General features: G+C 41.9%; 1 protein-coding gene across 1 annotated transcript; it reads right to left on the bottom strand.

Annotated features, from left to right (window-relative positions):
* Positions 1 to 877: 877 nt before the first annotated feature.
* On the bottom strand, positions 878 to 12,045 carry LOC136485429 (disease resistance protein RPM1-like). Its single transcript, XM_066482312.1, has 4 exons — positions 10,970 to 12,045; positions 4,111 to 4,707; positions 1,712 to 3,508; positions 878 to 1,190 (listed from the first exon to the last, which is right to left on the bottom strand). The coding sequence occupies exons 1-3, from the start codon at positions 12,023 to 12,025 to the stop codon at positions 1,715 to 1,717; spliced, it is 3,447 nt and encodes a 1,148-aa protein (XP_066338409.1). The 5' UTR covers positions 12,026 to 12,045; the 3' UTR covers positions 878 to 1,190; positions 1,712 to 1,714.
* Positions 12,046 to 14,005: the final 1,960 nt, after the last annotated feature.

Here is a 14,005-nt window from a genome sequence, read left to right as displayed (position 1 = left end):
ATCACACATTGACCCTTCGAGCTTTGTTTGGAGCGTTGACAACTTGCTATGCAAGAGATGAGAAGACCCTTCCTTGGTGGCGAAACTCCATTGTGGACAGATCCAAGATGACTGGAAGAGTCGAGTGGTGGTGGCGAACCAGGGTGGTTTGCAACATTTGTCTTGGTTGGTGGAAGCCTTTGTGACAACCTCAACATTGTGACAACACAAAAGCTTGGTGACCAGAAGTGTACCTCAGTGGAGTTTCAACATGGATTAGGGGTTCATTTTGGCAAATGACTGCATGGGATACATCTCCTCGTCTAGGGAGTTTGCACGTCCTTACATGTTGAGGTCTCTAGGTACTACATTAAGGTTTTCACATGTGCGTTGTTTGTGTGGCTTTACCTTTCCTAGTGTAGTTTTCCCTCGCTTATATGACTGGGTTTATATTGTGAAACTCTCTGGGGGTTTGTATAGGTATAGAACAATAGATAAACATAAGCGCATATTGTGTTAGTTGTTTCTTTTCATCTGGTATGAAATCAAGTAAAACTCTTGGTTAATAAGTTTTCATTGCAATCTAATTCACCCCTCTTCTTCTAGGTCGACTACTAGGTTAGAACAAAAGTTATAACACAAAACTGGGGAAATAAAATAATATGTGCACAACAGATTAGGAACAAACTTGGCCAGCACGAATTCCACCGCCAGACCACTCAGATGTGTGTGAGAGAGAAGGGGCTCACCACACCGACTCACCTGCAAGGCCTACACACCACCGTCAGACCACTCAGATGTGTGTGAGAGAGAGGGGGCTCGCATCTCCTGAGAATTAACATAAAGCCTCCATTGGGGCGTAATAGTAAGATAATAGGAGTACAAGAATATAGTTCAAACCCTAGCTAGGCAGGGGGCATAAGGTTACAGTTTTGAAGATACATACGCCATCGCCCATCGGCACAACTCGTCTTGGAGAGAGTCGATCAGGGTAGAAGTGTTTGTCCCAGAGAACAGAGTCATCGCAACTAGTTTCAACACTCCATGAGCAGATAGGTGTTCATTGCGGAAAATTGAGCTGTTGCACACGCCACAAAGTCACCAAAGGATAGTATTGAGAACGGCCGGCCAGAGCCCCTCAGTAGTTCTGTACAAGGGCGGATGCAGCAGTTTTCTAGGTTTGATGTCGGACGAAGACATTTGGTATGCTCCTGTCCGTTGACGACAATGGATAACATTAGTAGATGGATAAAAACGGAAACGATAAACAAAACTGGCCGTGTATTGTTCGGCAAACACAGCCTGTTCGCTTGCTCGTAAACGATCGTAAATTTTCAGCCAAGAACAGTGTTTTTCTCTCACACCAAACCAGCCAGCAGTAAATAATCCACGATACGATACGGCCTCCCGAACAGGCTGCAGGCCAGGGATAGAATGATGACGGACAGAAGCAACATCCCAAAAGTACTCTCACTCCTACTTAGAAAGGATGCAATTCTAGGATAGTGCTAGCCTGCTTGGTCAAATGATCTGTAGTTTGCCTAAGTCTATAAAATATACTATTCTTTATCATACTAAATGGTTCATTAAATATATTTTCGTAGTATCCATATTTGGAGTCCTACATGTTGATATGATTTCCTATGCGTAACGTTAATCATACTTTAGTTAACTTGACTTTAACCATATTTAGAATTTCATCCTTTTTGGGATGTAGCCATGTAGGTAGTACCTATCAACTTGAACGCGGTTCGTCCAGCTTCGGAGTAGGTCTGTTCGGATGCTGGGCAATTTTCTGCAGCAATTCTTGCTTCAGGGTGTCGTCAAAGGATCCCTTGAGCCAAACATGCTTGAGTGAAGACGTGTGCTGTAGCCCAGAAAAATTCAGTGACGACCCATCCAACGAGCGAACCTTGAGCTGCTCAAGCTCTTTCATATCTCTGTCGGCAAACTTCACTTGTAAGTTGGAGCTGCAAGCAATCTCGAGGACTTTGAGTTCACAGAATTGGTTGGGTGTAGACCACGCTGCACCATCCAGTCTGTCACAAAATTGGAGCTCAACATCTTGGTCTGCTTTTAAATGAAGGCATAGGACTTGCAACCTTCTTATCTGACCAAGGACCTTTAGGCAGCTCCAGTGTTGGAACTTCTCTACATGTACCTTCATCTTAAGTCGCTGTAGATTCCTTGGGGTGGTGAATTTATCCAACCACTCCAAATCCTCGTCCATGTGGAGCTGCAGTGACAGCGATTCCAAATGGACGTGCCCCTCAATAGCAGAAAGGAACCCCTTGATGTTTCTCCTATTGATGCCAGACACTCCAAGTTTGCGAAGTTGGGTCAGGTTCTTGAACAGCTGAATGTTCTTACCACCTATGGTGCTGACGTTAATAACACCAAGCGTGTGCAAGGATACGAGTGCTCCAGTCCTTTTGGGCACCTTGACGCCATCACAAGCAGAAACATGTCCATACCTACTCCTCCTTGTTGTTGATGGCTCCTCATCCATCAGCGCTACACTGGTGCCAGCACGAATATACTGCAGCTGCAGCAGCTTGCTGATGCCATCTGGAAGCTTGTCAATATAGCTGTGCCTGATATCCAGAGTCTGGAGCTGATTCAGGCCACCCAAGGATTCTGGGAGATGAGAAACCTTTGTGCATCTTCTAAGAGAGAGGAACTTGAGACGAAGTAGATGCATCATGATTTGTTCCACGTCATCGTCATTGACGTTTGTCTCCTCCAGATCCAGCACACGAAGCACTCTCATCCTGTGAGATATGAAGAATGACCTCCACTCTCTAACAACCGTCAAAGACCGTAGCCGTGAGAAGTCCAAGCTGTCGAGCACAAACTTGTCAACCTTCCAGCTGCTCCCAATGGCCAAGTGCTGTCCTGCACGTTGTATGTTCAGACTGCACTCTCCCTGAAGTACAGTTACTTCCAGCGGAAGGAAAATGTTCTCCTTCGTTTCCTGTGAGATGATGTAGTCAAGGAACAAAGAGTTGACATGGTATGCAGTCCCTCTCATGCAACCGGCAACGGAAGATGATGATGTCTGTGGCGGCTTATCTATGATGCCCAGGGTGGCAATGTTGCGCAAGAGCTTCTCCGTGTACTCCACCTTGCTGTTGCTGTCAAGGCCCTCACAGTAGCTCTCTGCAATCCACCTCCTCACCAAACGACTCCGCCGAATTATGGTGCTTTGAGTAAAAAGTGACAGATAGAAGATGCATTTCTTGAGGCTGTGGGGACAGGTTTGATAGCTTGAATAGATCGTGGTGAATACGTCCCGAAAGCTGTCAAGCCCTTTGTTGGTCTTCAACTCATACATGAAGTTTGCATTCAGGCGCATCTCCTGTAAACTGTTTGGTGCATTGTCGAAGCAGTTGCCTAATGCAGCTATTAATTTGGGAAGTCTTCCACACTTATTTATGATAAAGCTTGCATCCTCCCTCATGTTAGGATCCGGATTGGAGGTTCCAGCATCTTCAGTTGCCTTGTTTTTTTGGCGAAGGTCTTTAATTACCTGTTTCATGGAGAATAAAAGAAGTGCACTATTTAAAAAAGTATTAAAAGGACTATATATCGATTCATATTTAGTTAACACTAATTGATAGAAGCTAAGCTATCCCTGCGCTAAATTAAATACACAGCAGTCTTCATTAATTGAATGGAGATGTTTGGTGGAAATATATTATTCTGTACTCAATTTACATATATACATCAAAGTCATGGAATTTAATTTCAATGGAAATTTCTAACAACAATGATGGACTCTAAAAGAATAAAATTTCAAAAAGGACAATATATATTAACCTCATTAGCATTAGAAGAATCGAATAAGTAGATAACTTCAATTCAGTAGAAACAATTTACAATATCTAGATTAAAGGGAACACTTGATTGAGGCTACAGTTGGGTTAGCAGCATGTTTGTTTAATTCGTCATTGTTTTAGTTGAAAATAATATACAATTTCAATTAATAAAAGAAAAATAAATCCAGGGCGTAACCCTCCGGTTTGCTTCATCAAAATAAAATGCGCAAGGTGCCATTGGTTTTAATAATTCATTCAATCATTAAGACACATATACTAGTCTGAGCATGCATGGCTCGGGTTAAGGACGCACCTCCTCGAACAGACAAAGGGCCTTATCAGCTTCTAGACCTTTGAGGATGCACACTGCATCATCTGATGTTGCACAATGTCTGGCAACACTTTCATCCCTTGTAATGACAGTGATACAGCTCTTGGTAGCTCTTGAGATCAAGTTAGCTTTTATCACGTCCCAATCTTCCATGGACCCTAAGTCATCAATAACAAGAAGCCACTGCTCTTCCAGTAGACCCCAATACGATCGAAGGATATCTTCGCCTTCGGCTGGTGTGGGCTGTAGAATAATGCTGCCATCGGTTGTGAAGCCGTAGATACTCGTACACATGTCCACGATATCGAACGGATGGGGTGCGTTGACCCAACAGTTCATCATGAACTTCCATGCTGGACTCTGAGGGTCGTTGAAGAGGGATTTTACAAGAAATGATTTCCCAACACCAGCAATCCCGCACACTGAGACCACACGATGTGCCTCGCTCGTGAGTGCCAAGTTTAACTGCTCTTTAAGTTTCTTTGCTTCAGGTTCGTGCACGAGAGGCCAGGAATCATTTTTACCAAGAGGGCGTGGCATCGTTCTCTTCAACTCCAACTTCAAGATCGCCCATATCACCTGAAATGACAAGAGGCTTTTTATCGTAAGCTAAGCGTGCAGTGCTGCGTGATTGGGCGAACGTATACGCAGCAGCAGGAAACATCATCAGCTATCACACATGATCATAACTAAAGCCTACTAATTTGCACACGAGCACTAGTGAGTAGTGACCCCTCCCGACGTTATAATAATGCTAGTCCACAATAATAGCCAATGGATCAATTATGTTTTATTTTATAAAAGAATTACGCACTAAACCTCCTAGTAATAGATATCTATCAGAATTATATTACCTCCTCTGATCTGTGCTTATGAAATATATATATATATATATATATATATATATATATATATATATATATATATATATATATAGAACTACTATCCTATAGCTGGCTGCAGAATAACTTATTCTGTAGCCACTTTGAGTTACGATAATTACTATGTTAATTTACGAGATTTACAGTAATTCCTTACTAAGTGGTTTACTATAACGTTATGGTAAATATTCCCATGTGTTATAGTAACCCAACTATCGTAAATATGTATTGACATTATGGTAAATTAGTATATAAAATTATGGTAAATAGAGGTGGCTACAGAATAACTTATTTTGTAGCCGGCTGCTGAATAGCCTCTCCCTATATATATATATATATATATATATATATATATATATATATATATATATATATATATAGGGAGAGGCTATTCAGTAGCCGGCTACAAAATAAGTTATTCTGTAGCCACCTCCATTTACTATAATTTTATATACTAATTTACCATAATATAAATACATATTTACGATAGTTGGGTTACTATAACACATGGGGATATTTACCATAACGTTATATTAAACCACTTAGTAAGGAGTTACTATAATCTCGTAAAATAACATAGTAATTATCGTAACTCAAAAGTGGCTACAGAATAAGTTATTCTGTAGCCAGCTACAGGATAGTAGTTCTATATATATATATATATATATATATATATATATATATATATATATATATATATATATATATATATATATATATATATATATATATATTTAAAAACTATATTTACATCTAAATTACTAACACTTCCATTATGGCAGATAATCGTAAACCATTAGATGTAAATTAACCACCCTAAAATATAAAAATAATAAAACAGCCCTCAAATCAATATCTAAATAAAAATATATATCTCTTTTTATGAAAACCCAAAAAAAACATATGTTACATCAAATTATGTCTATATAGGTTAGTCACTTCTATCACTGTTAGTATTAAACAACGATTATTAGAATTATGTAAATATGAATATCATCATAAACAACGATTATTGTGATTATGTAAATATGAATATCATCATGAGGATTATTTGCATTATAGGTCTTTCTAGACATCACTCAAACTCTACCACTGATCTAGAGGGTCGTGGAGTAAACTTAAATGGTTGTCTATGCCTTAAGATGCAGTTTAGAATCCACAATCCTTATTTTTAATAGAACACAAATTGAGACATTTAAAGAAAAGGTACTACAAGCACAAGACTTTCAACCTAACATGTGAATAAAAAACCCACATAAATTAATAGATCAAAATTGATAAGAAGAACTGTAGATGTAGATGGAGAAGTGTATGAATCAGTTGATAAGTTTATCATAATCGAAGATATAAAAAAAAGCAATTTGTGAACAATGGACCTTACAGCGATGAGGAGATAACACACACCAGACCCGTCAGTTGTTCGTTCACTATGCAAAAGAGTTCAATAGACAGTCTGGCTATGAATAACACTAGCACTGGACAAGCAGGTGTATGGACAGACAATTGACATAGGCTGATGAAGCTTGCAGGGAATATTCTTCACCGGACTATCCGGCAGTCAAGAGATTACACACAATGGACAGTTAGACTTGGTTCAATGAGGTCCAGAGGCAAAGTCACTGTACAAATGACTTCATTGGACGATCCGACGATGGTGACGGGCAACGCACTAGCAGTGGACTGACGTCAATAGCAGAAGCAATATCTAGTTCAACGGTTAGTGGTCACTAGATGATCCGGTGATAGCAAATGAGTACCATAGGTTTGTCTGGCGTCTCTAAAAAATGCCAGCATTTGCCAATGACTAGTTTTAGGTGAAGCGCCTATAACATACTTCATTCATCTGGTTGATTGGAAGGTGTTGGAGTACCTTCAGGCACTTAGTGATCATATCCAAGGGTGCGCTAGAACAATTTGAGGCTTTGTGCTTCTTCATCAATTACATTGACCCTTCGAGCTTTGTGTGGAGCATTGACAACTTGCTATGCAAGAGATGAGAAGACCCTTCCATGGTGGCGAAACTCCATTGTGGACAGATCCAAGATGACTGGAAGAGTCGAGTGGCGGCGGCGAACCACGGTGGCTTGCAACACTTGTCTTGGTTGGTGGAAGCCTTTGTGACAACCTCAACATTGTGACAACACAAAAGCTTGGTGACTAGAAGTGTACCTCAGTGGAGTTTCAACATGGATTAGGGGTTACATTTTGGCAAACGACTGCATGGGATACATCGCCTCGTCTAGGGAGTTTGCACGTCCTTACATGTTGAGCTCTCTATGTACTACATTAAGGTTTTCACATGTGCTTTGTTTGTGTGGCTTTACCTTTCCTAGTGTAGTTTTCCCTTGCTTATATGACTGGGTTTATATTGTGAAACTCTCTGGGGGTTTGTATAGGTATAGAACAATAGATAAACATAAGTGCATATTGTGTTAGTTGTTTCTTTTCATCTAGTATGAAATCAAGTAAAACTCTTGGTTAATAAGTTTTCATTGCACTCTAATTCACCCCTCTTCTTCTAGGTCGACTACTAGGTTAGAACAAAAGTTATAACACAAAACCGGGGAAATAAAATAATATGTGCACAACAGATTAGGAACAAACTTGGCCAGCACGAGCTCCACCGCTAGACCACTCAGATGTGTGTGAGAGAGAAGGGGCTCGCCACACCGACTCACCTGCAGGGCCTACACACCACCGCCACTTGGTCATCTCCTTCTATCCTCTCCACCGGACAACTCAACTATTGCTCGCACATTAGGTTCTAAGAGAGTAATCAGTGGGGGAAAAAGAGATATTTACTTCTTTTGCCACATTAAGAAGTGGTCACTCTTAACATGCCACCATTAGAAGGGCTCCAACATATTTGTTTGTAGAGAAGGAAAGCGTTTCAATTTTGGGACATTTTTCCTACATGGCGGTGTAAGTCACCCCTCTAGCGTGATATGGGTGCACAAAAAGACTGCCCTTTCTGTACCTTATCCTACATCTCACTCCTACAATGCGTGCCCCAGTTGAAGAAGAGGGAGCCCCTCAGAAGTCACCCTTCACAAGAAGAATGCCCAGAGGTGAAGGATAAGGATGGGGCAGGAATGTCTTTTTCACATGCCCCTGCTTGGCTGGAGGTGTGACTTGGAGTGCCACGTGAGTAAGATGTTCGAATTCTCTATTTAGTGCCAAATCTACATGAGCCCTTCTACTGAGGACTGGTCGCTGCTAATTGTAGTAGGAAATTAAATATCTCTAAAAATCAGAGGGGCTTGTAGGAAGAGAGAAGGTGGTGGAAAAACGAGAAAGGAGACAGGGACAACAAAAGAGATAAGGTGGACAAAAGAGAGCTTTCGCTTGGAACGAACGCTCGTGAAATAGGATTTCTACGTATACTCCCTCAGTTCCAAAATAAATGCATATCTCACAGTTTGAGGAGTCAAACATTATCAAGTTTGACCAAATTTTTAGAAAACATTATTAACATTTAATCTTTAATGTTTATTATAAAAATATATGATGTGATTCATCTAATGATGTTTATTTAGGATCATAAACATTAATATATTTTTGTATATATTTGGTCAAACTTAGAATCTGTTGACTCCTCGAAATGCGAGATGCGCACTTATTTTGGGACGGGGGAGTATATAAGATAGAATGAATCAAACTATCCATCGACTTCCACTCTTGCTAGACGGCCCATTGGAGGACCGCACATGGCAGCACCATTGAGCCACACACACGGCAGCGCTGGTGGCCCCAGGCAGGCATGTAGGTGAGCCACCACCTCCTGTACCACCACCACTTCAAAAGAAGACGAGCTCCGGTGGATCAATTTTGCATTGATTGAATTGTTTTTTAGGCGTGTTTGGTAGAGCTCCACCTTCAACCAAAACAGTTCTAGCTATGAATTCTATGGTGGAGCAGCTCTTCATGGTTCTAGCTCCTCTAGTCTCTAGTCAGTAGACATTTGGACAAATAGCTTCTCCTAGTAGACAAAAGAGGGAAAATGTCCATAGTGCCCTTCTTTTTTTCCTTTCTTTTTTTATTTTTTATTTTCTTTCTTTCTTTATTTTGTTTATTTTCTTTTCTTCTCTCTTCTCATGTATTGAGTATCTTCTATTCCCTCTCCCTTATCTTCTCGCCCACGCCGCCCCTCCAACCGGGAGGCGCGCTCGTTCTCCGCCACACCTCGCCGCCCCTCCCCGGTCCCGCATTCCGCCCCACCCTCTCCCTTCTCTGCCTCGCCCCGCCCGCACGAGAGACCTGCTCTAGTCCTGCATGCCACCCCTTCCGCCAGGAGCCCCACCCATCCCTGGTCCTACATGCCGCCTCCCTCTCCCTCCTCTGCCGCCGTGGCCCATGCCCCTCTCCTTTGTCTTGGCACACCCACCTCCATTGACACTGATGCTGGCTCCATCGAGTTTCATCTCCAAGCGTCGCCCATGCCCATGTCACCACCGAGGAGGGACAGTTTGGGACGAGCCCGCACCCACGAGGATAGAGCCAGGGGAAGCTACGATTTTGAGCTCCCCCGGCATTCTTCAGCTCTCTCTCTGTCTCTCTCAGCGTGATTTTCGGGTGGAGTAGGTGAAGTTGTTCCCCCTTTTCCTATTTGGTTCACGGAGCAGAGAACCTTGCTGTAGGCGAAGCAGTGTCGGGAGTGATACCAAACGTCGCCTCAGTTTAGCAATCTGTTCACTGGCTTTGTCAAAAGCTGTGGATCAATTTCTTCTTTCCTTCATCTTGTTCTTGTTCTTGGGGATGGAGGGAGAAATGAAGCTACAGGTTGTTGAACCAAGTTTGAAGGTTGATTTTCAATGCGACAACGAGCGGCTGACTGCAGTTTGGTTTTGCCTCCCACATTTCGATTTGACTCAACACTAGAGCCGTCCTTAGGCCAAAATAATACAACTGTACTGATGAGGTGGGAGAGAAGAGAATTGGCCAGAAGAGACCGACCGACTGTCTCATAATAATTATTAGAAAAGAAAAAGAAACAAAGAGGGGTGGTTGGAGGAACGAACAATTCCTTCCCTTCCCTCTAGAACAACGTTGACAGTACCCATCGTCAGGATGCCGTCTAGAGTGTAGGCGAACGTAAAGCATAGGGAAATGGAAAAAGAAGAGCCACGGGCTCAATGAATGCTAGATGCAAGGAGTGGACATTAAAAAAAAATCAAAAACCTTTCTCCGAAAATATAGTCTTCACAACTTAACCATCTTATTATTACTTTCTCTCCAAAATTAAAATTTTAAAACAGATATCATATAGAAAAACATGAATTAAGCTTAATGAAACTATTGCTTAGCTCCATATATAGCATGCAATGCAAGCAAGCGTGTTATTGGATGGTGAACACATATCCCTTCGATCTAAAATATACAAGAGTCCTCGTTGACCACAACACAAGAACCATCAACCAAAGTATTGTTTGTCATGCATGCATGTGACATGAAGACGCCGGTAAATGAGCTCACTTAGTAGTGCAATCAAGTGATAAGCCCGAAGATAAAAGTAGCAGTTCTGTCTGTGAATGTTTAGAAAGATTTTTCTAGAGAGTAAAAGCTAAAACATTTTATATTAATCAATGCAGGTTATCATATACTAAAATACTCACTCCGTTCCAATTTATAAGACGTAGTTTGAAATGATACGGTCTCCTAAATTATATTTTAACCATTCATTTACTTTATATTATACTGTTTATGCTAAACTTATGATTATTGTATAGTACTATTACTTACAAATCTAACCATATCAAGTTTGTAATATAATAGTAAGAAATTGATAGCTAAATTATTGGTCAAAGATTTTAAAGTTTGAATCTTAATATGTGTGTGCGCCTTGTAAAAAGGAACGAAGGGTAATGTAACATTGAGAAAAAAGAAAACCATGCACTTGTGACATATAAGAAAACATTTCACACAAAGTGGTTAATTAAGGTTTGGGGATTTTCGGAGATAACCTTATCGGCGAAGAAGGCGTACACAAACTGATCTTCCGAGAACTTCCGGAGCAAGGATACATGGCACGGCTGCCCCACGCACAGGCTTGCGATCTCAGGCTGCTGCGTTGACACAATAATCCTGCTCCCATTGTTGAGGTCTGGCAGGAATGCCCTTATAGCTTGCCATTCTGCGACGCTGGAAAGGTCTTCTAAGACGATGAGGTATGTCTTCTTTGATAGTCTCTCCATGAAGTCTGTAAGCATACGTTGGGTAGTGTTGATGGACGTCAGCACACTGCTGGCTGTTACACATGCTCCTTGTTCTCGGGGTTGGGAGAACGACCTAGCCAAGCTACGGATGAACTCATGGGGATTGAACGGATGCATCAGCTTCGCCCAAGTACGCCAATGGAAGTTTACAAGGACATTTGGGTCATCATACACCTTCTTAATGATGGATACTATCCCAAGATCGCTTTTTGTTCCGCAGACCGAGACCACTCCAAGGCCCTTGTTGTCTGTGGTTATCAACCTGGTGAGATCCAAAATGCCGATATGTTTATCAAAGCCATGTCTCGGCTTGATGAACATGTCCGATGTCCTTTGGCTGGCACTGCCAGCAGAATTCTTCATCATCTGCTCTCTCGAGTTGCCGATGGAGTTGTAGCGCAAGTTCCTCTGGTTCACATCCTCAGCTCGGGCCTTGAGCAGCTTCATCTCAGCAACCGCTCGGTCCAGGGCCAGTACTCGTGCCTTCCAGGGCGGCTGTAAGAAGGACTGCTGTAAGCGAGGCCACCATGACGGCTTTGTGTCCAGGTGAAGGACAAACTCAATGTTGTCTTCAGTGTCATAGGACAGGTCGCGGACCTGCCCCACCCAGGTCCTTGTCACCTGGTTCTTCATGTCCTCCTCATCGGCGGTGTTGAGAAAGGACTTCATCATCTCGAACTCATCCTTGATGAAAACAGCATCTTGTTGCAGGGTTCGCCATTGCTCAGCCTCCTCCTTCATAGCGGACTTGACCTTGTCCACCAGGGCCTCAACCAACGCCCTGGGAATCCCGATGGCCTCCATTATTATTCCTATTCCTCTCTCGGTTGCTCTACTGTCTGCTTTTGTGGCTGTGGAAGCTAGAAGTGGCGCTGCTATTGCGCTCAATTACTGGACAGAATTGCTCATCGATCTACCGTATGAAGATGGCTATATAAAGGGTCATGTTAGGGCACCCGCAATGATATAAGCTTACTAGCTCTAAGCTAACCTTCTCAGTAGTGCTAACTTTTAGCATATAGCTTATAACATGGATAGCACCACATGACACTCGCACATGATCTTGAAATGTGTGTATGAGACTAGCTCTTGATCAAGAGCTGGCTTTTCTTTATCTTCTACTAAAATATGAAAAGAATGCTTAGAGGTAGCTTACGAGTCACCCATTATGGGTACCCTTAGAGGCACCAAACTGAAATATTAATACTACTCTCTGTTCCTGAATAAATATATTCCTAGCGAGTATTGGACAAATTAGTATGATAGAGAAAATACCATATCACCCTTCATTAATTGGAGTAGTTGGACACTGATCGTTGATTAATTGTTTCAACAACACACTAATCATATCATTTGCTTCACACATCTAACTGCAGAAACTCAACACTGGATTGGGAGATGGGGGTACAGTAAATGCAAAGAGACCACCAGAAAAATAAATGGCCTGGTGGACCATTCAAGCTTCTAGATATTGATTTATTTGTAGATAAACAACACTCGTCTGAAAGGTCAAAAACAAATTAATCAATCGAGTAGCAGCTGGCACCTCTTGGATTATGATAATTAAGTTAGGGCATATTCATTGCTACAGGACATATTGATTGATAGTACAGGTTCTCACATGGGAACACATGGGACGGACAACAAAACAACAGCATCCCGATATTTTTTTAAAAAACGCACAATTATTAGGAGTACTTGGGTACATAAATTATCGCGTATGACATAAATTTAGTCTAGCTTGGTCAGCCTATTTCGAGGCACCACCGAGACCAAGGAGCATCTCCTCACCCGGCCGGCACCGTTAGTTAATTGGCATGGTTTGTTTTTTCAGACTAAAGAAGAATTATATTAAACTAGCACGTCATCATATTACAAGCACTCTAGAATACTACAATACGTATATCTAAGGCTGGATAACGAGCTGGCTCGGCACGGCTCGTTCTGGCTCGTTAAGATAACGAGCCAGCTCGGCTCGGCTCGTTATCCTAACGAGCCAGAAAGCCAGCTCGGCTCGGCTCATTAAAAGCTCGAGCTGGCTCGTTAAGCTCGTGAGCCAGGTATAGAAAATACACAAAATATAATATTTGTATTTATCTAAAGTTTGAGAATAATAATAATATAAAAGAAATGCATCTAGACCAGTTACCAGTCAATTTATAGGGTCTAGACCAGTTACCAGTCAATTGTAAAGTGCAAGGCATGAATTAATACAAAAACTAATATAAGTTTTGATATTTTTTTTCCTGAAAGCTTGGCTTGTTTAGCTTGCGAGCGGCTCACGAGCTGGCTCGAGTTGGCTCGTTATAGCTAACGAGCTAAAATCTTGGCTCAGCTCGGCTCGTTATCATAACGAGCCGAGCCGAGCCAAGTCAAGCCAGGCACGAGCCGAGCGAGCTAACGAGCTTCGAGTTTTTCGTCCAGCCTTACGTATACCTAGAAACTATTCTTCATCTACATTGTACCCATGTTTTGTATAGCTCCAAATCTCATTTCCAAACCAGTACGACGATTCATATGGATGACCGCATATAGCAAAAGGCCTGAGAACAGATGCCCAACAAACGACGACCAAAACTCCTGTAGGCGAAATTGAACGTAAACTTCTTTCTTGTGTCTTCCTTCTCCTTCCTTCTGCTACCGAAGAATAAGAAAAACCGATCTGAATCTTGCCAACTTAGTGCCATTAATCGGCTTGAGGGGCAAACTTATTCTCACTAGTCCTTCATCATGGTCAGATCTAACTACAACAAAACGTAGAAGAGACCGGAGACAATTATTCTA

Source organism: Miscanthus floridulus, chromosome 10 (assembly GCF_019320115.1).
Source record: "Miscanthus floridulus cultivar M001 chromosome 10, ASM1932011v1, whole genome shotgun sequence".
Classification (NCBI taxonomy): domain Eukaryota; kingdom Viridiplantae; phylum Streptophyta; class Magnoliopsida; order Poales; family Poaceae; genus Miscanthus; species Miscanthus floridulus.
Note: the sequence above shows the minus strand (reverse complement) of the source record. Positions and strands in the feature narration are given on the sequence as shown.